The 24,596-nt window shown below is 41.4% G+C and overlaps 1 protein-coding gene across 1 annotated transcript; it reads left to right on the plus strand.

Moving 5' to 3' along the window:
* The first annotated feature begins 162 nt into the window (after nucleotides 1-162).
* On the plus strand, nucleotides 163-22,547 carry si:ch211-39i22.1 (brain acid soluble protein 1). Its single transcript, XM_049593665.1, has 12 exons — nucleotides 163-462; nucleotides 8,085-8,203; nucleotides 8,991-9,288; nucleotides 9,848-9,957; nucleotides 10,152-10,281; nucleotides 10,882-10,908; nucleotides 12,793-12,864; nucleotides 14,857-14,883; nucleotides 15,404-15,421; nucleotides 18,167-18,283; nucleotides 19,523-19,582; nucleotides 19,693-22,547. The coding sequence occupies exons 1-12, from the start codon at nucleotides 399-401 to the stop codon at nucleotides 19,719-19,721; spliced, it is 1,071 nt and encodes a 356-aa protein (XP_049449622.1). The 5' UTR covers nucleotides 163-398; the 3' UTR covers nucleotides 19,722-22,547.
* The last annotated feature ends 2,049 nt before the right edge of the window (nucleotides 22,548-24,596 follow it).

Below are 24,596 nucleotides of genomic sequence, written 5' to 3' on the forward strand. Positions count from 1 at the left end.
TTTAAAAAGACAGCTATACACCCAAATTGTTGGTCGCAGTCATTGCACAGGAATGGTAAAGCGCTACTGATTGCTGTGGAAGCAATGCCTTCACAGCCCTTCTGTCCGCCTTGCCTGTATTCGGGAGAAGAGACCCGCCCACCTTAATAAAGACTGGACCTTCTCTCTTCCAATCCAGACAAAAGGAGAAGACGACAGATCCGCGGCGACGCGCACTGAGCCGAGCATCCGAGCACCTTGGAGACGCCACGGGTTTGATTCGACGCGCAAGAACGCACACCGGCACACACGCCCTCCAGGTCCACCTGAGCCCCCCAGGCCGGTTAATTGTCCAGTTTGAAGGCCGTGGAAAGGGAATCTGAGCCCCGGTTCAATCGCAGCCAGAACACCGTGTTCCCATGATGTCATACCTGTGGATTCTGCTATTAGGAAGCCTGCTGGCTGCAGGCGCCAAGGCACAAGGTAATGATTTATTTTCCAATTAATTCAACCCAGCCTTCAGCTGTATGTGTGCAGATGTTTTGCTCGCACGCTCATAGGACATCTGTCTATCTATCTATCTATCTATCTATCTATCTATCTATCTATCTATGTCTATATAATATGCATTTACATAAATGTCTGGATTTCTGTCTGTGTGTTGGTCGCCTTCATCTCACTGTCTCATTTTGCCCCTCATTCATCTCCTGGCTCTCACCTATCTTTCTCTCCCTCTGCCTTTTCTCTCCTCTTCCTCTGCCAGTCTGCCTCATTACTCATCCATACGTGTCTGTGTCTGTGAGTGCAATTGCCAGTGTCTTCTGCCAGCCTGTCTGCCTCCCTGTCGGCATGTCAATTCATTTCACCTTTTGCTGTAATCTGCTTGTTTTAATCTGTTGTAGCTGAATGAATAAAAGCAGCTCTGCTCCTCTTCCTCGGCACTGTGATTGTTCATGGCTCTGCCACCCCAGACGTTGTCAATGACATAGGTGTGTCATGTAATGTGGCCATATCTTTTTTGGACATGAGTTTTGGCCCACAGGGGTGTGGTGGGCCCATTGTCCTTACATAAGTATTTCCCTCCCTTTTTCCCTCTCTTTCATCCCTCTTTCCCTCTTTTTTTTATTTGTCTATTTGATCCCCCTATGTCTACCATCTTCGTTTTTCTTCTCTGTATCTTCATTATTCATTTTTTTTTTGCTCTCTTTTCCCTCTTCCTTCTTCCTCAGCTGGCCCATGGGCCCCTGCCCTTCCCCGCGGCGCATGCAATGATTTCAGATTGTTCAAACGAGCAATAAAACTCAGAGGGAGAGAAAGGGAGCATTGAGAAAAACAGACGCTGGGAAAGATGGGTGGAAAGTAGGGATGTTGGAGGAAGATAAAAGAAAAATGTTACGGCCAATGTGGAGGGAAAACAAAGAGATATACAAGGAAGGAAAGAGTGAGAAAGATCAACAGCGAGTGTGATCATCGTTATGCAAACAAAATTTCAGTTGAACGTTGGTACGTTTGGATGTGATCTGTGGTAATCTCACTCTACCGGTTCACTTCTTATTGGGAGACAAACCACCAGAGAGGAACCACCCTTACCCACACACACACTTTATCTTTCCCACACACACTTTTTCTCATATTGCTGAACTGTAACCTCACTGTAAACCCAATGGATGCTGGTGTACTGTAAAGCAGGAAATCTCCACGGGTGTGTGTGTGTTTGCTGGCTTGCATGCGAGTGGTTCATAGTTCTGCCAAAAAAAGACGGGTCGATCGGTCAGTCGCATGTGTGCACATCATGCACGGTGTGTCCAAGCTATAGAAGTGAAGGATATAGGGAGTGTCTCCGTAACTAGATCCAGTTCCAGCTGTAGACAACACCCAACAACACAACTAGTTTCAGCGCCTTCTTCTCCCCCAGGGCCTTCAAGCATCTGTGTGTGTGTGTGTGTGTGTGTGTGTGTGTGGGTGGGTGTGACTTTAATGTATAGAACATGTGGGATATAGGAGTGCTTCATCAGTGTGTGCGTATGTATGAGGCAGTTGAAGAGCATGTGTGCGTCTTAGAGGCAGATGAAAGCAAAAGGAGCCGTGTGAAGTGTGGCAGGTGTGTATGTACAGTGTGTGTGCGCAGACTTGTCTGTGTTTACACCTTCAACCAACAACACATAAATCACTCTTTTGGTGGATAAGTGAAAGACATACACACACACACACACACACACACACACACACACACGTGCACACACACTCTCTTCATCTTCCTGCTCCCATGGGGGCAGTTTCAAGGTGTGCATGATTGGGGTAAACACAGCACTTTCTGTCCTACAAACACACAATGGAACCATACCTGGCAGAACAATGCTCTGTGGAGGTGCCGTTGTATCACCTGACACACACGCACACACAGTTTCTGGTGTGCTGTTACGGGGCAAGGCTTGGTTATTGGTGTACGTAATGTTAGTCATTCAACCACACACAGGCGATCTCACACAATCTCACGGCAGGAACCAAAAGATTCAGAAAATGAAGTTCCAGCTTCCTCTCTCATGGGTACAAATAACGTATCTCAGACTCTAATTTATGTAATGTGGAATGTACCATGCTGTGTGTTGCATAAGGCTAGATAACAGTACTTTTATGGTATCGACCGAAATAACCTAGTGCTAAATAGTATTGAAACTTCTCCAGTCAAACCTGCATTTGCAAAGACTATTTGTTTGGCTTTGTACTCAGCCAATACCCACAAGCGTTCTTCGATCTATGCATTTAACCTGTGATTGGCCCACTACGATCCCTACAGTCTGTAGTATGCTTAAGTAGGGCGCGGAGTATTTGAAGGAGCTTGCAGTTGAGCGTGTCAAGATGCCATCAGAATGTTTGAAAGTATGACGCACATGTAGCGTCCGGTGGCATTTTATGGAAATTACAATTTACATGAATGGTCAAAAATGAAGTAGAAAAAAAGGTACCAAATGAAGTGCTCTGTTGATATCGGTATTGCTTTAAGGGTATGAGCATTGGCACTGGTATTGTACTTTTTAAAAGACACCCAGCCCTATTGTTATATAACTAAACATGTAGTGTTCTAGAGGAAGAGGATTTACTTCTTTGTTCTTTTTGATATCCCACACAAAAGATGAACATGACGGCCATGAAAAGACTTCCAGTTTTTTATTACCAAGCTTACTAAGAGTCATGAGGTGCCAGGGTAAACAGTTTCATCACCCCTTTGGATAACAAAACAGCAGCACCTGCATCGAGCTTCGTTACAGCTCTAAAACTTCCATGAAGTGTGTGAAACATGATATGAGTAACACGCTAAGTGCAGTCTTCATGCTGTAGTGGCTGTTGTCATAGTAGCTCACCGACATGATGTAACTTGCTGAAAGTGCTCGCTGTTTTCACTACGAACATGTCTTTCCTTTCAATCACGATTGGTGCCACATTGTCTATGAACCCTGTTGTTTGTTTACGTGTTGCCAGGAACAACTTTTACAAAAGCCGATGCACACATCAGTTGAGTATTGCAAGTGAGATCAAAAAGTCCTGCTTCCTGAAACACGAAGAACAAGGAAATGGAAGTTGATGTTCATTTTGATGTTACCTTATACTGTAACGGGTGTGTGGCGACTACCATTAATAAAAAACACTAAGAGGCTGAGCAGGCTCGTGACTGTGAGTCGTTCAAAGAAATCCATGATGAAGTCCAGAGATGCGTTTTATGGTATTTATTTAACTGAGATAACTAAGGCAAAACGAGATGAAATGATGCATTACGTTACATGATATTACGGACAACAGAAAATATCAGAGACAACAACTCACCCTCTTTGCCTACCTGCCGCCACGCCGGTGAATGAACAGGTAAAATGATATGAAACCAAGCCACTATGCCATTACAACCACAGGACATGACCAAAAGAACGCATGCAGCCAAAACAAATAATAAACAACAGAGGTTAAATACACATTCTGGCTCCTACAGGATGTTTTCAGTGTTTTAGCAAAGACATTTTTTTCTCAATTACAGAAACATTTTTCTGTTAAAGATTAAAGCTCCATAGGGCCCATGTGAGCAGTAAATGGGCAAAAAAATGGGCCTTACATTGGATAGTACACAGGTTCCATATTGGCCCCATGGGCAGGTTTACCCAGATGGACCCCAGAAAAGAGGCCCATTTTGGACCCATACCCACGTGGTACCCAGGTAGCCCTAGCATAACCAATATGGGGCCCATTTGGGTAAACCCACTCATGGCCTATTGGCATGGGTCAAATGTGGAACCTGTGGACAGTCCTATAGGGCCCATTTTTCAGCCCATTTTCTACCCACAGGGGCCCCACATACAAATGTTAACTGGGTTGATAGCTGCAGCATATTCGATGGGGGGAGAACAACATTCTTTACACTTTGAACCTTGCTTTTTGTCATACACATGTATCGACTGTTAAGATACTTCCTGTTAGAATTCACCATGTTTTATCAAGCTCAGTAAGTCAAATTTTGGGTTTTAGAATATGCTTGTCTTACTATATCCACTGTTTTCTGCCTACACATACATACAACAAGTAGACTGGTAAAGTTCAGCTATAAATATATAGTTTGGCATTTTTTGAAATATACTTATTGTCTTATTTTCTGAGAGTTAGATGAGAAGATGGACACCACTCTAATGTATTCACTGTAAATATGAAGCTGTCACCAACAACCGGCTAACCTAGCTTAGCGCAAAGACTGAAAACAGAGGGAAACTGCTAGCCCGGCTCTGTCTAAGGGAAACAAAATCCACCCAATGGCACCTCTAAAGCTCATGAGTTATATCTCAGTTGTTTAAATTGCACAAAAAAACATGTAAAAGTGACAACTTGTGGTTTTACGGAGAGTAATGTGCTGGACTATTTCTTGGCAGGAACCAGTAACTTCCAGTAATAAACAGTGACGACAAGCCTACAGGAAGTTACCGTGCCAGGCCAAGAAAGAGTCTGGCACATAACCCCTCAAGCTCAACATTTTAAGTAGTATGCTTTGGAGGTGCTGGCAGGCAGATTTTGTTACCTTTGGAAAGAGGTACGCTATCTGTTTCCCATTGTTTTCAGTCTGTATGCTAAGCTAAGCTAACCAGCTGCTGGCTTTCACTCCATATTTCCTGTGGCGTAAATCCTCTCGCATGTTTGATACATAGTCGATGTTCAATGTGGTAAATGTCAACGTCCAGTTCCTATTAAAGACAAAAACACATCTTCACTCAGTGGCCACTTTATTAAGAACATCTGTAAAATCTAATGTGGTCCAAAATAACAGCTCAGCCGAAAGTTTAACTTTTATTCAACTGTCAGAGAGGTGTACATTTAACTATATGTTTGATATAGAGTATGTGTTGGAGCTGTTGTACTGGATTGCTTTGATTGTACGAATATAAGTGTAATGAAGTGGCCATGGAGTGTATTTATCAATCTATCAAGCCACTTGTTTTCTAAAAGAACACAGCAGAACTGTCAGTATGATGTTTTCCCACATGCGTAACCTGGTTTAACTTAAGAGTCTTCCTCTGGGGACCTTTTTGCCGTTTAACACTGCACATGCTGTACGGTCTCATACAATAGCGTGCGGCCATGTCAGAGACACACAGATGACTCATCAGCCTCAAGGGAACGCAGTGGCAGAGAAACAAAGGGAGTTAAGAGTTTGGGAGAGAGAAAGAGAAAGGAAAGGGGGTAGACAGTCCTAAAGACAAAAAGGAAAACAAAGAGAAGGAGGGAGAGAGGTTTGGATGTGCAACAATTTGTTTAACTGCTGCACTAACACAAAACAGGACACAGCTCAGTGTGAGAGTGAAGTGAACTTGCCTTTATATGTGTGTGAACATGTGGTTGTTTGTATGTTTGGACTAAGAGGGGTGGTGGAGGTGTTTTATGGGTTTGTATGCACGCACGTATGTTTGCGCAGGCGTGTGTGGGTGTGTGTGTTAGTGGGGGGCGTGTATGGGAGTGTTTGCAGCGGAGGTAGTTAGAGGAGGAAGTGGCAAACTGATAGATGGGAACAGAATGTTCTATGGAGTGGCAAGAGAAAGAGAGAGACAGTTTGTATGGGGGGGCAGTCACACACACGCACACACACATTACATGTTACATGAGAACCACATACCTTACACACACATGCATGTACAGTAAGCACAATGCCATGAAAAAAGTGTGCTCGCTCATTTCTAAATTTACTGTCAGTTAAAACAGAAATGCAAACACGCACACACACACACACACACACACGTGAACAGAAACTCAACAAAGATCTGACAAATTAATAATAAAATGAAAGCCAAAAGTTAGCGTGCGCTGTTGCAGAAGTTCTTTGTGTCTTATCGTGAACCTCCTGTTCACTGGTAAGACACATCGAGCGGCATCTAATCTTCATCAAGTTGAATGAAGTTCCACAGTACACCTGATGAAGACAGTGATTTCTACTGAAACTGTAAATAAGTGAATCAGAAACACACACCACACTTGCACATGCTTCCATACGCAGCCCTGTTGATTTAGTTCTGAATGCTGTTTGACTCTTAATAAACCATCGAGGGTGATGATTGTTGTTTATCTTGGATGCTAAGCTTATATGGCGACATGTGCCGGAGAAACACAGATTGAGAGGAAACAAAGAGAGCCTGTATTTTATTGCTCAGTAACCATGCATCTGTGCATGTCTCACATTCATGTTTCTACGCATGTGGTGTATGTTTAGCCATGCCTGTGTGCAGTTCTCTGCGTGTCTGTGTGTGGATTTGTGTTTCTCGAGGAGAGCCAGGGTGTCACCAGCACTGCGCGCCTCATGAGAATTTACAGTTGATGGAATACTTTAGATCTGTTCGTGCCGTTCTCCCTCAAGGCTTCACTGACTGATACGATCTCACTTGGCAAGCACAGTGATCCTTATTGGAAACTCACTTGGCAATGAGCAACTGTTAAAAAAGATTAGATTATTTTCTGTGAGCATATTAAAAAAGAGGGAATTAAAATCCGGATGACTGTTATTACTCTATGCTTTGTCTTCATTTTTCAATGGCTAGTTTTCTAGGAGTGTTTTGGCACCTGTTCTGCCATCCTGTACATTTCTTTTCACTTTTTCAATCCAATCTAAATACAGCTCTGCCAGCAGTAAGCACAGCATCACTCACACCGTCATCTCGAAATGGTTATATATTTTACTTAATAGTTGGTGCTTGTGTTTGGAAAAACCTGCTGCCTCAATGAACCAGCATCAGGGTCCTGCTAGATCAGCAGAGCAAAGAATGCTCAAGTCAGAGCGCCGTTTTGCTGTTTCAGCTTCTCACATGCAACAGGGGAATCTCACAGCGCTGGTTAAAACACACGCAAACACCATGCGCAGCTCACACACAGAATGACAAAGACATGCGCTTTGCATTTTCTCATTAGTACCAAGCTGCAATGCCAGTGCTGAGGTTGAAGCTTCATATGATGTCGAGGCAGGTGAGATGTGATCGATGCGTCTGTCATCCAGTTGTGGCTGGAGCGTTCACATCAGGGATCAGTCAGACCAGGGTGTGGCTCTGTGCATGTGTGTGTGTGTGTGTGTGTGTTAGAGAATGTGTTGAATCCACAACATCTTAACGACCATTCAGACAGATGATTTTTAATGCTTTTAAATGATAACAGATGGATTGAAGCATGCAGTTTTTAATTACCGATGGTTACACTAATCACTACCAGTTTTATGCTCTATCTATTCTATCTTAGATTAGACTTACAACATTTCCGCTCATGTATGTGTGAACAGTAAAGGGCACAACATGTTGGTAAATACAGTAAATTTTATAGATGTTATGTTGACAAGTTACAAGCCTTCAAAGGCAGATGAGACTCCCTTTGAGACACTGAGACAGAGTTTGGGCTGCCACTTCTGCCTCCTTTCTTCTTTTCAAAAAGAAGTCAGTTGTGTGATGTTCATTGAAGCACCAGGGTTTCGGCACAGGCTTTTGTGTGTTTTTTTCCCTCAACTTTTTGAAATTGATATGTCCAAGTCGTCTGTACTTCAGTGGCTGTGTGCTCTTTATTCATTATTTTATCACTTTCTTTCCTCACACATCTCTGAATAGATGATGCAACCCCAAAAGAGGAGACAGAAGCTCCTGCAACCCCGACTCCTGAAGTAGAAGCAGTGCCAGAGGACAAGGAAGAACCTGCAGCTGACGAGGAAGCTGAGCATAATCATGAGGTACAGGATAAAAGTAGTCAGTCTTTTATATTATTAGAGAATCACAGACCTTTCCCCCATCATTTGGAGTTCATCATGGACCCTAGATGTACTAACTAATGTGCAGGTTCTGATAATGTGTGAATAATGTAAAGGCAGATATAGTTTAAAAAGGTTATTTTCAAAGTTTGGGTTACCGTGACATTACAAACCTTTTTGTCTTTAGACTCCGTCCTCATTCCAAACTCTGACAAAATCTTTGTTTGCATCGCCAGAAGCACAACTCGAACGGTTATGCCCTCTGAAAACAGCAGTGCTGGCACAATAAATACATATGAATAAGCCTGGCAGCTTCCAGAGCCCCTGTCCAGCTCTGCAGCTGAATTATTCACTGTTTCTGGGTGACAATCTGTGCAGCTATACTCAAGCTCACTGAGGTCTAGAGAAAATCTATTTCCAAATCCTCAGGCCGTTATTTGATAAGCGAAGACATATCACATGTCTGAAAAATGCGGCGTGTTAGTTCTTGGTTGGGTATTAAATAGGAAGTCATATGCGACATACTTTTATTGCCATGAAATGTAATGGTGCCTCTGTGTCTCTGCGCTTTGCAGACTGACTTCTGTGTGTTGTGTTTCAGTAAAGCTCCACTTTGCAAATCAGTTTTGCTTAGATGGTTAACCACAAACAAATAAGCTGAAGTGATCTTAAAGCCTGCAACCACCTTAGGGCCCTCTTAACTATAAATGTTTAGAGATTCATTACGCGAACATAATTTAAAGAGATGCGTATCTTGTGCTGAATACAGGAAATAACACCAACGGCAAGTGAGCCGGAGCCTGCTGCTGACAATAAGGCCGATGAAGCAGTCACTCCTGCTGTTGAACAGGCAGAACCATTGACTCCCACACAGGAGGATGCAAAACCAGACGAGGATGCAAAACCGGATGAGGATGCAAACCCGACGACTCCTGCGCAGGAGGACATACAGCCGACGACTCCTGCACACGAGGATGCGGACCCAGCAGCTCCTGCTGATGAAGATGCACAAACAGTGACACCTGTTGCAGCAGACACAGAGGAGGAGGCACCTGCAGCAACACCAGGTGGTTAACAGGAGTTCAAATATGCGCAGTGAAAATGAAATACATAAACATTTTGTGTGCTTATTTCAGATAATAACTCTAACACAAGTTAAATACCACACAGTTCCTATTTTACATTGTAGAATCCACATGCTGTTCTTTGTTTCCAAAATAATTTTTCATTCACTGCTGCTGCTGTGTGCGGGTATCTACTGCTTTCCCTTCACTTTAATGCTACTCTCCGATACCATCAGTGGTAATACTGAGTAATAAGAACAAGGATATTAAGAACAAATGTAGTGTGTTGAATCCATTTGTGTTAAAACACAGGAAAGACCCTCTAAGTTCTGCATTTGTTGCTTGAAATTCCCCCTTCCACGTATTACCTACTCCTCCCATTCTCCTTGTCAGTGTGCAAATGTGTGTGGCAAAATACTGACTGGTTTTGCTTTCAAAATACATCAAACATTGCAGTTAAACACAGCCACACAGCCAATGCCATAACTCTTTGGGTAAATTGGTAGTAATAGCATCAGTAATCTAATACTTGACCTTCCCTCTGTTTCACTTTCCTGTCCAGAGCCTGCAGCTGATGTAGAAGATAAGGACGCAAAGGCTGAGGAACCGACAGCTGATGGAGAAGAGGAAGCTACCTCAAGCGCTGGTGCAACACCAGCCAAGGAGGAGGAGGTCAGTAGCAGAGATAGAAGGTCAAACCTACTAAACCGACTAATATACCGTCATCTAACAAACATCCACATTGCTTTTATGTATAATTGCTCATGTGCTGTGCATGACAGTTATTATCCAGGAGCTGCTGTGCTAATGAGCAGTTAATGTGCCCTTCCTACATGTTTATGTGCCATATAATTGGTTTGTTATAGAGTGGACCAGAGGCTACACCGGCAGCAGATCCAGCTGTATCACATGATGAGGAAAAACCAACTGAAGCACCTGCTGCTGCAGACCCAACAGTACCACCTGTCAGTATAGATGTGGAGCACATTGTCCCAGGTAAGAATATGGATGTTGTGGTGCATATTGTGCACGTATGGAAAAGACGGCAAATTAGATCACGTTGGTGGCAAGAATTCCCTTGTTTCCAAGCATTTTCCTGAATTATGTTGGTATAGAATAACGACCTGAGAGAGTGGGTAAGAACTTGCTACATGCTGAAGCATTTCGGACAGTCTGTAAGGTAAAGGTGTGCATAAATATATATAGATGAGCTGCAGAGAAAGCTGAACGCATGTATTCTGTAGATGAGCTCACCTCTTTAGTGTGTGTGTCCATTGCTTGGGGATACTGTACAAACTTGTCTGTTAACTGTTATGTTCTGAAGCTTTGTTCTGGTGCATTCTTTCTAATTAACATGTCATATGTCATGGTGGCAACAGAAGTCTTTGAAGTCATGATAAATCACCTATATTCAAAGCTTAATGTATGTATATGATGCAGTGTAAAGTAGAGGAATTATCCATAATGCCGTTTCTGCCTTTGTCATTTTATCAGATATCAAAGTAACAGATCAGGATAATGGTGTCACTTGTCTTTCTGTGTGGATCTTAGATGTGCGCAAGAAACCATGATTCTATCCTTTGTGTTTCCCAACAGATAAAGAGGCTCCTGAAGTGGATACAGGTAAAGGATTTTTTTTCTTTCTTTCTCATTTCACTCTTCTCTTCTCTCATTTGAACAATTTCCAAAGCCACATTATATAAACCTCAACCTTTCTGGAGCCAAGTCTCACAGCTAAACAAATCACTAAGGCACACCATAAATAATTGCTTATGAGTATGACTCAGACGCCCTTTTCATCATACAAGAGCACTCCGGGAGAGCATAATTAAAACCAGTTTATTTCAGTAACTACAGTAACAGTGGGTCCAAATAGAAGCCGACCTGTTTAATTGACACAATTGACATGTGGAAACGTTGAAATCCTACAAAGCAGGATTACATGAAATTACTCTGAGTGGGAATTAATTAAGAATTACTGAACAATATTAGGAGATGTGTTTGGAGCTCCACTCTGTGTGGCTTGAGTACTTGTGTTGTGTTTTCCTTGAACTCTGAACCCACTACGATTTGTCAAACATATTAGTTTCCTCTGTGTCATCATATGACCGCAGGGATACCCATGATATTATCCAGTTATAATAATTTTGTGTCATCAGTCATTTAAAAAAACATTTAAAAAACGTACATGTCCTGCTTTCATGAGATATCGTGTATCATTTTGCCTCAGCTCCCCATTTTGTGAACAAATAAATGGAAAACAGATGTGCTCTTCCACCAAAAAGCACAAATCACTTCGGAAGGTTACGAGGTGGGATTTTGGCCCGCACAGTTTTACCTCCTAAATTAAGGGTGGTATGGTTTGAGTGAGGAAACCTCGAGGTGTGACCATCTATTATGTAACCTTGCCTTATATAGCAATCGCTTTTCAATTCTCTCTCCCCATTTCAGCATTTCCTGTCCCAGGCAGTCTTGTTGTTTGTCCTTACCTGCTCTGTAGCATCCTCCTTTCCCTCACTCAAGGATAGTCATTTTATGTTCAGGCTGGTCATTAGCTCCTCTCATGCTGACAACTAAGGAAGGGTTGTGCCACCGAGTGTTAAGGAGATTGTTGCTATGGAAGGTTTGTTCCATGTGATATCTGGCAGGGGAGCGTTCTTGCACGGTGGTGAGGGAAGGAAAAGAGTTGAGAAATGGACAGGAGGATAAGGAAAGGAGAACAGGGAGACAGGGAAGTGGCAAAGGCAAAGAGAGGTGTAAAAACAAAAGGAAAGAGATAAAGAGGGGAGAGGAGAAGGTGGTTAGGTTAATGGAAAGGCCAGAGAATATAAAAGAAGAAAGGAGGCTCAGCAGATAGACATGAACACAGGAGAGAGAGCGTATCGGAGTGAAACTTGGCTCAAAATGACCTTAACATTCACGTGTGCTTTACAATGTGAGCACAGTTCTTACTCACTATGATTTAATGTCCAGAATCTGTGGAGGTGAAAGAATAGATCACCGGATAATTACGCCCCTGAGGTTTTATCTGAAATAATTCACCAATCCTACCTCGCCCTGCCCAGACTTTTGTACACTGAGTCACACATGTTGTTGTTTAAGTTGCTCGGGTTTTCCCCCAATGAATTTAGAGTCAGGGTAAGGTATTGTTCCTGACAGATAATATCCTTTAATCTAAGTCAACACTAGTTCACAGGATCACCGTCACACCCTTGGAGCAGGTAGTGTTACAGAGTCCCTATCGAGGACACCTCTACAGGGCATTCACTATAGGGGCCACGAGGGAGTGAAGTGAGGAGTTCTTCCATGATGGCTGATATTATCATTAAATAATTCATCATGCTGCAGTGTCGTATGGAGTGTTAAAGAGATTACATGTTTTTGGTGAACATCTGGAAGATATCCCTTTTGGGCGGGACGATGAAAAGTGAATTTCCCTACAGGAACTGATATTACATTTCTGTCACCAATGATATCTTTGTTGTTGTTTTTTTTTTTTAAATTTAGGATTAAACATGGAAGACTCTTCGAAAGGTGGGATTGAGAACAATCTAGTGCAGATTCACAATGAAGCTGATGGTGAGTATCTACTTATAACAATTACTGTTGATATTATCGCCAAAAAATATGCAAGGACGCACACAAGAATCTTTGGCGTTAGAGTTAGAAATACAAAGAGGCACTGATGAAGAGATAGTTTAGTTTTGGCCGAACTGTGCTTTTATTCCCAGTTATCACAATCTCGTGGATGCCTTTTTTATCACTCTGCATGCTGTTTGAAATTATGTGGAACAGTAAGATTAACCTCACAGTAACTGGATGTCTATGGGATCAGCCCGATCTACTTTCTAAGGAACATTAAACCTTCTCTAACACGGACGGTTTGTGCTCTTAGCCTAAACTTTCTACACATGTAAACAGGAAGTGGATGGGACGTTTCTTTGTAAATGCTGAAACTCCAAAATCAAAAATGCATATTTTTCCTCTTACCTGTAGTGCTATTTATTCTAGTCTAAATTGTTTTGGTGTGAGGTGCAGAGATGTCTGCTTTCTCTCAGAAATAATAGAACTAAATGGCACTCAGCTTGTGGAGCTCAAAGCAGCAAAAAAAAAAAAAACACATTTGAAAAACAAAAATCAACAGCAATGTCTCTTTCCAGAAATCATGACCCAAGATACTCAAGATAATCCACAGACCTTGTCGTGAGCAGTTTCACGTAGGAACTATTTTCTTTCTCCCAAACTACACTCACCAGCTGCATCACCATACAGAAGGAAACGTGCATCACTCATCGACAAGAGAGTAATAGTTAGATACTGATAGCTCACCTGAGCTCGCTTATGTTACTGTTCAGTTGATTGGGCTATTAATGTTTACAGTAATTAGCTAGAGCCTCTCATCCATGAGTAGATACATGAGTTTTTCAAATGTATTTTTCGCTGCTTCGAGCAGCACGACCCGAGTGCCATCTAGTTGCATTATAGTGGAGAGAAGGCAGACATCTCTACAGCCGTTATCTCCAACACTCAGTAACTCACACCAAAACAACCTAGACTGATAAATACCACTACAGGTAAGAGGAAAAATATGTATTTTATATATTTTGGGGTGAACTGTCCCTTTAAATCTGTACTTCCTGTGCTACTTTAATGGATAATAGGCTAATCTCTCCATTCAGCATTTTGTCATTGCCCTCTCTGACGTAACTGGCATCAAGTCTTATGGCACTGCATTATGAACAATATCATTAAATCATGAGGTGTTCTGGCTGTAGTCTGGCATCAAAAATACAAAGTTACACCTCGACCAAATGGTCCTTAGCACAAGACCAAGTCACGACAGAGCCTCATAAACAGTCCTCTTAGACATTCTACTTGGGGCTCTACATGCTGCAAGAATGTCGTTCTAATTTTATGAGCTTTGTACCTATGACAAGACATTGAATCGACTCGTTTTACCTCCTGGGTTGAGAAAGTTTAATCACCAGCAGCCTCAGAGCAATTTAACAGCAACACTTAAACGCTGATTTTCACCCTTTATTCTCCATCTGAAAGCTGATTCATCTTGGTCGTTATAATCATTATAATCTGGTGAGTAGCGCTCTCCTTTAGTGCTCTGTTATTACCGGCTTTGTCAAGTTGAAGCAGGTAGAGGGCAGCCATGATGTCACAGGCGTATACAGACAGGCAGCGCAGAAGGAAATAACTGGGTTGTTTTGCATATGGAACTAATCAAAGATCAGAGAGAGAGAGAGACATAGAGTGTCTGTGTTTCCTTCAGATATTTTATCTCTTTGATATTATAACTGCATCTCTATGAGTGTACAGAAGGGACATTTCATGCAGAGTTGTGTGTGTGTTTGTGTGTGTGTGTTCCCAGACCGGTTAGGACAGAAACTCTAGACCTTTTAATGCCTCTGAGGTGTAAACTACCACAAAGAGAACAGCCATGCTCCTCCCTTCTTCTTCTAATGCCATCTGTGCTTTACATGCATCATTAACACATTTAAACTTGAAATCATAATGCCTTTCTCTCCTTTAATCACTTGTTTGTCTTTCTTCTCTCTTTAGCACGTGCTTCTGGTGCCAAAGCAGATGGTAAGGCCTTTTTGAGTTCATGGTCAAACTATACATGATAACGAAAATAAACACATCACGCCATCTTCAGTCCAAATCGCACAAATCCCCAGTCAGATACGTAGCTATGCAGCCACACGGCAGTCGTAGGGGTTTGTGACTACATCTGGAAACTGGTGAAACACACAGGATATTGCTGGCATGCCTCTGACAATACAAACAGGATACAAGATTCAGCAGAAAATGCCTCTCCCCTATTGTTGTAGTTCAAACGATGTTTGAACCTGCCCTTCTCTAAGAGTATTTTACCTTGAATTCTCTTAGTCACGCTACATCTGTTAGAAGTGCTGCCTCTGAAAAAAACTCAGTTCCTTACTCTCAAACGGATACAGTAGAATGACAGGTGCGTGTTTGTGCCTGTTTAAATAAACCGTCCGTGATGTTACATTATGTATGCGATTCCCATAGTGTTAAACCAGTTTGTAAATTGTGCCATTTCATGTCACTGACTTTATTTGCATTCTCTCTTTCTAAATTGCAGACAAACCTGAAGCCCAAGGTGAGTTATCCTTCTTCTCTTCCTCTCTTTTCTTTTTTATTGTTTTGAACACATTTACCCACCCACCCATCACTGCCGCAAACATATCTGCACCGTAAGCATTCCCTTATTGTGTCTTGTGTCATGCAAAGAGCCCCGAGGAGGTGTGTTGTTGCTGCAGCTGCTGCATGACATTTTCCCCTTTTTTGTACTTGAACTTTACTTTGAACATCAGTCACTATCTTTGTATATTTAACGAAAGACAAGTCCAGGCAAAGGAAGCAAATGGGGCGGTTGTGACTTCACCTGTCAAAATTAACCAAGTGACTAAAAGGTCACTAGGGTTGAAATGTGTATTATAGGATGGGCTTTTAGGGCTTGGAGATATGGAAAAATGAGTTTTATTGTAGTCAGAACACCTCTGTCCAATTTTGATTGTTATCAATGCATCTGTTTAAAGGGACAGTTCAAACCAAAATCAAAAATACATATTTTTCCACTTACCTTTAGGGCTGTTTATCAAACTAGATTGTTTTGGTGTGAGTTGCTGAGTGTTGAGGATATCAGCTGTAGAGATGTCTGCCTTCTCATCAGTATAATGAAACTAGATGGCACTCAGCTTGTGGTGCTCAAAACACCAATAAATAACGCAACTGAAAATCTTAACAGCCATTAAATGATTAACCACTTACTCAAGATAATCCACAGACCTTGTTGTGAGCAGGTTCATGTAGGAACTATTTTCTTTCTAACAAACTACACCCGCCAGTCTATCACTACACAGAAGGAAGCATGCATCTACTAGTGGTGTTAGCAGCTAGCTCACTTGAGCTAGCTAACATTACAGCACAGCCAAGAGGATGCCATACATGTTTATATCTCACGCTGTCACAAGCACAAGCCTCTTGTCCATGAGTAGATGTACACTTCCTTCTGCGTAGTGATACGGTTGGCAGGTTTAGTTCAGTAGAAAGAAAATAGTTCCTACTGTACATGAAACTGTTGACAACAAAGTCTGTGGATTATCTTGAGTAACTGGGTCACGATCTCTGGAAAGTGACATTGCTGCTGAGTTTTTCAAAGGTATTTTTTTGCCGCTTTGAGCACCACAAGCTGAGTGCCATCTAGTTCCATTATTTCTGAGAGAAGGCAGACATCTCTACGGCCGATATCTCCAACACTCGGCAACTCACACCAAGACAATCTAGACTGATAAACAGAGTCAGAGGGGGAAAGACATATTTTTGATTTTGGAGTGAACTGTCCTTTTAAGTATTAAAAGTCCTAAATGAGTTTGTGTAGTTCATCACATTGTAAAAGTGTGATTTTTAGATGTTTGAAAGTTCTATTGTAGATTTCCTTCTGACCTCTGACCTTAGCCTTTAGCATACAGCATATGATATGGGTTGTGGCTGCTGACCACATACGGTTCCCATAGGTTTGTGTTTCCATCAGCATGTGTGTAAGTACACTGTGTGTGTGTGTGTGTGTGTGTGTGTGTGTGTGTGAGAGAGAGAGAGAGAGAGAGAGAGAGAGAGAGTGTCTTCATGCAGCCTTTTTACACCGGAGAAACTGGTGTATCCATGTTGAGTGTTTTGCATACATGCATGTTCATACATGTCCTTATCTACCCACCTGTGCTTCCTTGATATGACTCATTAGCTTCTCCTGTTTTATAAGAGTTGACTCATTCCCTCTTCCTTTTAAGTTTATTTTGAGTCACGCACGATCTCTGACTCATGCCACTCACATGTTCCCACCGTTTAAATTTGTTTATCACTGGATTTAATGAACCCTTTGATTCTTTCTTTTGTGTTAAGTTGCTGACTCATGCATCACACCCCAACATCCTTTCACCCCTCCATCTCTCCGTCAAATGCCACTTTAGCATATACTGCCTCTGTTATTGTGTGTTGGCTGTAACCACTGTAAGAACAATTTTAGAAGAGATGCAATGAGGAAAAACAATCATATAGAACAATTTTATAGTGTAAAATTCACTCTGACAGATTTGTTTGTATGATTTTAGTTAAAAATTGCAACATAAAAATACAGATTTAATTTAGCTGGCAAATTTTGCACTGCCTTATCATTAAGTCTGTAATCTTAATTTCTGTCTAACTAATTTATAGTAAATTCAGAGAGCTTTGGCAGCATGATATAACCATTAAATATTAGCCTTAATTTACTTAATGAAGGTAAATGCAGTACTATGAGTAATATATTTTTAATGTACTAGGATTCATCAGTGAAAAAAAACATGGTCATCATGGCATCGTAGGTTTTATGCATGCATTCATTTGTCTGCCTTTAACAGACTCTGAGAGGTATTTGCTGAATGCTGTGACACATCATGAAAACTATTCAGATGGGTGTTGTCATAGTAACTGGGGTTACAGGTGGAGACAGATTCATGCTGTCAATGTGAATGCTTTTAGGTGTCTAAATTGCTGGGTAGGCAAGTGAAATGGGATCAGAGAATACTGCGACAAGATGAGGCGTCTCTCTCTCACACACGCACATTATGTCATGTCATTGAACCTCGCTGCTGCTGGATTGCCATTCATTACTTAACTGGAAAGTGACACCCGGTGTTGACACTGAACGTCACAATCTCTCTAAATAGATGTTATGCTGACACATTTGTATCATATACGTTTTGCGTTCATATCACATTTCAAATTAATACCAAAAGCTGACTATACATCTGCAGCTGTGTAACTGGTGTAAATGTTTGGGTTTCTTTTTTCTGTTTGTTTCCTACAGAGGGCAGCTCCAGCTCCATAGCAGGCATCCTGTGTGCAATTGCCGTGGCTGTAGTGGGAGCAATCGTTGGATACTTCACCTATCAGAAGAAGAAACTGTGCTTCAAAAATAGACAAGGTGATTATCTTGTGCAACCAACTGAGCCCTCCCCTGTGTGCCTAGCGTGTAGAAGAACTATAAAGGTCTTTGGAAAATGCAAATGGCCCTGTCTAGAGCCAGTGTTTGCTCTGTCCGTTCTGGGCTACTGTAGAAACAACATGGCGGACTTAATGAAAGAGGAAGTGCTCTGTATGTAGATATAACTGGCTCATTCTAAGGTAACAAAAACAGGATTCTTATTCTGAGTTGATTATAAACGAATATTAACATAGGTATATTCACTTTTTGCCAATATACCCCCCTAAATCCTACACACTGGACCTTTATCTAACTAAATAATAAACAATAACAGGATAACAAGAGATTCTTTCAGTGACCTGCAAGCCAAAGTTTTGTTGTTTTTCTATTGCCATTTGGTGCAGGAGAGTACTGCATATGGCTCACTCGGACCATAGCAGAACCCAGTCCTTTAATTAAGCTACCAGCATTTAGCAACACTTCCTTTAGCCCAGCTCAAGAGCGAGATGGGTGGTGTGTGTGTGTGTGTGTGTGTGTGTGTGTGTGTGTGACTTTTAGTATGATTATCACATGTTCTGGAGGTCAGCAGTCTCTCTTTGAGACATAGCAGACTCAGCTTTATCCCTTAGCGAGTGTTGTCAATTACAGTCAACTCACACACATCCTGCATACCAATACTACCAAATCAGCAGAGTTTTAATTTACAGTCAACACGAGCAATAGGCCATTCAGCTTAAGCGATGTAGGGTAAAAGTCAGATTCGGAAAAAGGGTTATATTGTCACTATTAATAGCTGGTATTTATCAAATGTTGGAAATTCTAATACAAAAATCACTTTTGTATATATTTAGCGTTCATGAATATGAATGATTCTCCCTCAGCGGCAGAGAATGGAGATTGTAAATGGCAATGTAATCAGCAGGTAGAGCGCTGAGGCTGCGCCACTGACAATAAACGGGAATGCTTGGCTGCACAGAAACGAGTAGTTTTGAGCTTTAACACCAGAAGAAATGAAAGTAATTTTCACGGTGGCGATAATGAGCAATTAGAGCCGAGAAATATTAACATCCTCAGAAATCCCCCCCCTCCCCTGGGTGCTTTCACTGTCACCCTTAATTTATGGTCAGTTAACTAAATGCCTGTGAAATCCTAACTGACATGTGATAACTAACTTGTCTTTCATTTTTTTTTCTTCTCACGTTTTTGCATCTATGTGACTTTGTCCATCTGTCTGATTAGAAGCAGATCCAGAAGCTGCACGCAAAGCTGATGCAGCAGAGGCCCAGTCGGATCCCCAGGGTAGGACGCAGACACACGTGAACACACGTTATAAAGAAGACTCAAACACACATGTCAGGCACATACAGTACTCTGAAATGTTCTTACCTTTTTTCCCTCTCTTTTCGCAGTCCTTAGCAACCTGCTGAACTCCTCCTAGACCAGCAATGATCACGTGACTGCCTGGACCAACTACCGGCAAGCAAAGTGGCAATCTCACTGTTAGGCTCAATCTTCTGTAGAGCTAAATTACTGTGAGGCCCCAGAGTAGGGCTGTGTGTGTTTCTGTCTGGTTGATTGCGTGCGTGCATGCATGTGTTGATGTGTGCGTGTGTGTGTCTGTGTGTGTGTGTGTGTGTGTGTGTGAGTGTGCATATGTGTGTTCACTCTCGTGTGTGTGCATATATGTGGGGAGTAAATATATGTGAACCTTAGGGGGTTTATGATTGTTACAACTTAAGAATTTATTGAAATGATTGGACAAACTCTCTACTTTAAACCAAATCCAACATTATTTTTAAGTAGTGGACATTAAAGAGATTAAATCTCAAATTTACCATGAAATGGCTAAATTATAGAACAACCTTTTTTTTTTTTTGTATGGCTACTATCCAGTTCTAGTAATTCAGTGTGAATATAAAGCAGTGACAGTTATTGATGTTGTAGACGTTTAACTTTGTACTGAATTCTTAAAAGTGGAATCTGTTGTCATTGTTTGAGCCGCCCATCTGATTTTGCTAATCCACTGGAAACAGTCACTCAAGTACAACATATTTTTCTTTTTGTTAGTGTCTGCAGTACAAATGCAGGATAGATGGATAACAGGGGGCTTCAATAACTACCACTGTATTTCCTGGATTCTGACGAGGAGACATAGTACAGGGTTATGATCCTAGGATTCTGGGGATGCTGTTACATGGTCCAATGTGTGTTCAGGGGCCACTGATGTCACTGTATGTGTGTGTCTGTGTGTCAATTTTTTGGTTGGTGAAGGGGCTTTAGTTTTAAATCCTATCGGGTGACTACCACTTCTCCTCAGTCAGTTCAATCCATCAGAGTGAAATTTGCAATTTAACACAAAAAAAAGTGTAGTCCAACCCTGTTTCAGTCAATGGATGAATGTTCACTTTGACACTTGACATTGACAAATTCAAAAGAGGTCATGTAGTAATGTATTAGACATTGTTCTGATGTAGTATGTGTCAGTCTAGTCGTGATGCAGTAATTTCTCCTCTATAGTGCCTTTCACTGACACAGCCTGGCTTGACCAATCTACAGACACACAGGGAAGAGACCTGGGACAATAACAGTGAAAACGGGCAAAATAAATAGTTGAATGTATCAAAACACGTTAGACAATTGAGGAATGTATGATCCTAATGAATTCATAGTCATCTAGGTGGTTGTAAAGCCTCACCGTGAACTGCTTGTGTATGTGAAACTGTTACGTGTCTGTAACAGCTGCTCTATATCCGTTCGCAGCGGGCTGTTTGCTGTTTTATTTCCAGTGCTTTTTTTAAAAAACCAATATTGCATTCCAAGCCTCACATTTCAGGGTTTGACATCTCCTCATTGTGTGTCTCTTCGTTTGAGCAAGCCAGTCGCTGTCACGGTGTTTTTGTATCATTCATATTTCCACGTTACGAACACCATTCACCTGTGATTTTTTTATATGAATTTTACTTTTAGCGGTGGTGCCTCAGAGCTGACACAGATTGTCCCTAGTCGACTTGTTCGCTGTGGTATTTTGTGATTATCATTGTGAAATGCCTCAGAAGCAGCGCTACTGCTTTTAAAATAAAAATCAAAAAGCCCTTTTTTTTTTTTTTTTCACGGCTGTAGCACAAAAAATATTAACTTCTGAATGTCTTTTCGTTGCCTTGCAGTTTTGTACTTGCTCTGCTCCCTTTAAACTTTGAAACTGGGTTATAGAGGTTGCATAGTGCCGCAATTCATGTAATGTGTGTTACTTGTAAAGCACCATATAGCTGCAATACAGGACAGAGACTGTTGCTAACAGCCTAGCCTCAAGTTGAGAAATATTAATAGTCTGTGATGTCACATATCGCTTAATCCTACTGTGTAAAACTGTGGGCTGGACGCTGGGTCAAAGCTCTGTTTGAAATGCCTTCTTATCTTGTAATCTGTGATAGACTGAGTTTCTCTTCACACATTGGAACCAAGCAGATGTCTGAAATCTCCTGCTGCATCTGCTACAATGGCATGGAGTGAAAATGCACAAAATACCCACTAACTAACAGTACAAGCTTTCACATACAGCCACTGATGCCTTCAAAACGAAAACCTTTTAATGCAGTAATTGCCCCCGCTGTGCGCTCCAATAAGTGCAATCAACAAAAGCACCCTGCTGTCCTGCTGTGCACATTCAGAAACCTTAGTGGGACTGATTTAATGTAAAGGAGACCAAAACAACAATAAATCCCTAAAAATGGCACAAGGAATGTTTGCGTTTTTGAGCATTATGGTCTACTCTACATTTAGTCCCAAGCAGTCACATTCCTTGTAAACACAAACTATTGGAGCGTAGCATCCAAACCAGAATGTAAAACCAAGGAGATTGTAGACTTGCCGGGTCCTGAAGTGCACTTCCCAGATATCGCTGAGGCATCAGTCGTGGCGCTGACCAGTCCTGCCTTAAACCGCCTCTTGAATACAAAGCTCAATGTCATCATCAGAAAGCAAACGGTGAAACAAGCAGAGATGTTTTGCAGGTGATTTTAATAACACAATCTCTATGGGAGAAGCACTTTCCTATCCTGTATACATCTTGATTCATTAAACATATTTAGACAATTCATCACGTTTGATTCAGACTAGTGACTCTTCCTTTTTATTTAAATATGCTATGTTTTTATTTTGTGTAGGAACTGTCTTCTTCAATTTTTTTTGTCATCTGGCACTTGTGTTGTTCCTCTGGAATTGTGTAAATAATGTTTGAGGAGTCAATTAAACAGTTTTCGTGGGAGTTGGTGTTTTATTTCCCTGACGTCTGGTGTGTGTGCATGGGACACAGTGAGGCCTGCTTATGCGTCACTGATCTTACAGAATGATAATCAAATACTGGTATTTTTAAAGTTAAGATATATATATATATATGATACGTACATAATCTATAGCTTTTTACATAGATCAAAAAATAACTAAAGTTTGTACAGCTGCATCTCTCTCCCTCCGTTTGTGACTTTCCTTAGTGCCTGTAAGCTGTTTGAAAGTTAAGAAAGCACAGCGAGAACAATAAACAAACAGACATCACGAGACATGACCTGAAATGCTTGATATGTCAGGTATTTATAGAAGGTAACTCATACTCACTGTTTTGAGCTCCGTGAATGATTTATGGTGACAGGTCCATAAAGTACACACCTGAGGCCCTCAGAAGTAAAATGTGGGAACCTTTGTCGGGTTTTCTTGCCAAACACATACACACACAATTCCTGTATGTGCGCATTCATTTACACCCACCAGCCATTACACCCACACCCACCGAAACCATCTAATTAAACCCACCACCGCGAGCAGCCTTGATGACTTGATACTGACTCAGTAATAGAGTTGATCTGAGTCCAAGTTATTTAGATTAAATTATCTTTCATGGCTGAAACAATAAAACTCGGCTGTGTTAGTGTCTGTGAGGATAATATGCTCATAAAAATACCAGAGTTCAAAGATGCATTCAGGTCATTTACTCATGTTAAACTACCTATATCGCAGTGTATTGTAATTCCATTACAAGTAAAAGTAGTATAATTATAATGAAAGGTTCCTGAGTGTCATATTATTGATTTACTGTAATGTGACAGCAGAAGTTTAATATTGTATAGGAAGCCCCACAGTGTCACAAGATAGTCCTGGGGCCGTATTCACAAACACTATGAGAATAGCCTCCTAACTTAGCCTAAAAAAAAAATCAGTAAGGAGTCCAAGCTGAGGAGCAATTTAGGAAAATTCTCAGAGCAACTCTGAGCAAGGAAGGAACAGAAACTTTTACCTTAGTGAGGAGGTGTGGTCTACCCGTTGCTAGGTATGATGCAATCTTTCAACAGAAGTGATTGGTTGTCACAGACACGCCCCTTTGTGAGCCTGCAGCGTGTGGACACCCAGTGGAAATGAAATGGACTACATTGCAATATGAAACTGTGAGAGTGTTGTAATTGTTAGCGTGATCACTCTGCTGATGGAGACAGACCCAAGTCAGCACTGCTGCACTGTTGCCTTCTTCCAGTTTTCCAAATATCTGAGTGCTGTGATGATTTTGTTTGTGGCATTATAGTGTTATTGTGTTGGAGAATACCGCTTTTGCCTCTGTGTTTCCACCATTTTCTCTTCTGCTGAAGAAACTCTTAAACCCCTTAAAAGTCCTCCTCCTTGTTCCTCACAAATTGTCACCTTAGAGGCTCTTCTAAGGGCTATGATGCTTTGTAAATAACTTTTAACTTTACCAAGAACTCAACTTTTAGGGGTAATGTCATAATTCTAAGAATTTTCTTAGAATTACATCACTAGGAGCAACTTTTTGGACCAGGAGGCTTTGTGAATACGGCCCCTGAAGACATAAGATGAAGAAAGACAAGAAAGTAAAAGACAAAATTTAGTTTAGATTTGTGTTTTTCTGGCTCTTCTTGGTTAAACTGCTCACAGACAACATATGATGAGAGGTCATGGGTATTGCTGCTCAAAAAATGAAGGGAACACTTAATAATCACAGTTCCTTTAATTCACATTGCAAATAAATACAACAAAATCCAATGCACAGAATAAAATGGAACTCATCATAACACCAAGTGAGTTAAACTTCAGGGATATTAATTTGTCCATTAAGGAAGCACAAGTGATTGTGAATCAGTTTCACCTGCTTTGGTGCAAATAAAAGTGACAACAGGTGCAGTGGAGAGGCAAAAGCAAGACAACCCCCACAAAGGTTACTGCCTTGTCACTACTGGTAGCATGAGGTGGTAAATGCAGCCCAATTAGGATGCACAGGTAGTCTAGCTCCTCCAGGACGGCACATCCATAT

Source organism: Epinephelus fuscoguttatus, linkage group LG13 (assembly GCF_011397635.1).
Source record: "Epinephelus fuscoguttatus linkage group LG13, E.fuscoguttatus.final_Chr_v1".
In the NCBI taxonomy this organism is placed as follows: Eukaryota; Metazoa; Chordata; class Actinopteri; order Perciformes; family Serranidae; genus Epinephelus; species Epinephelus fuscoguttatus.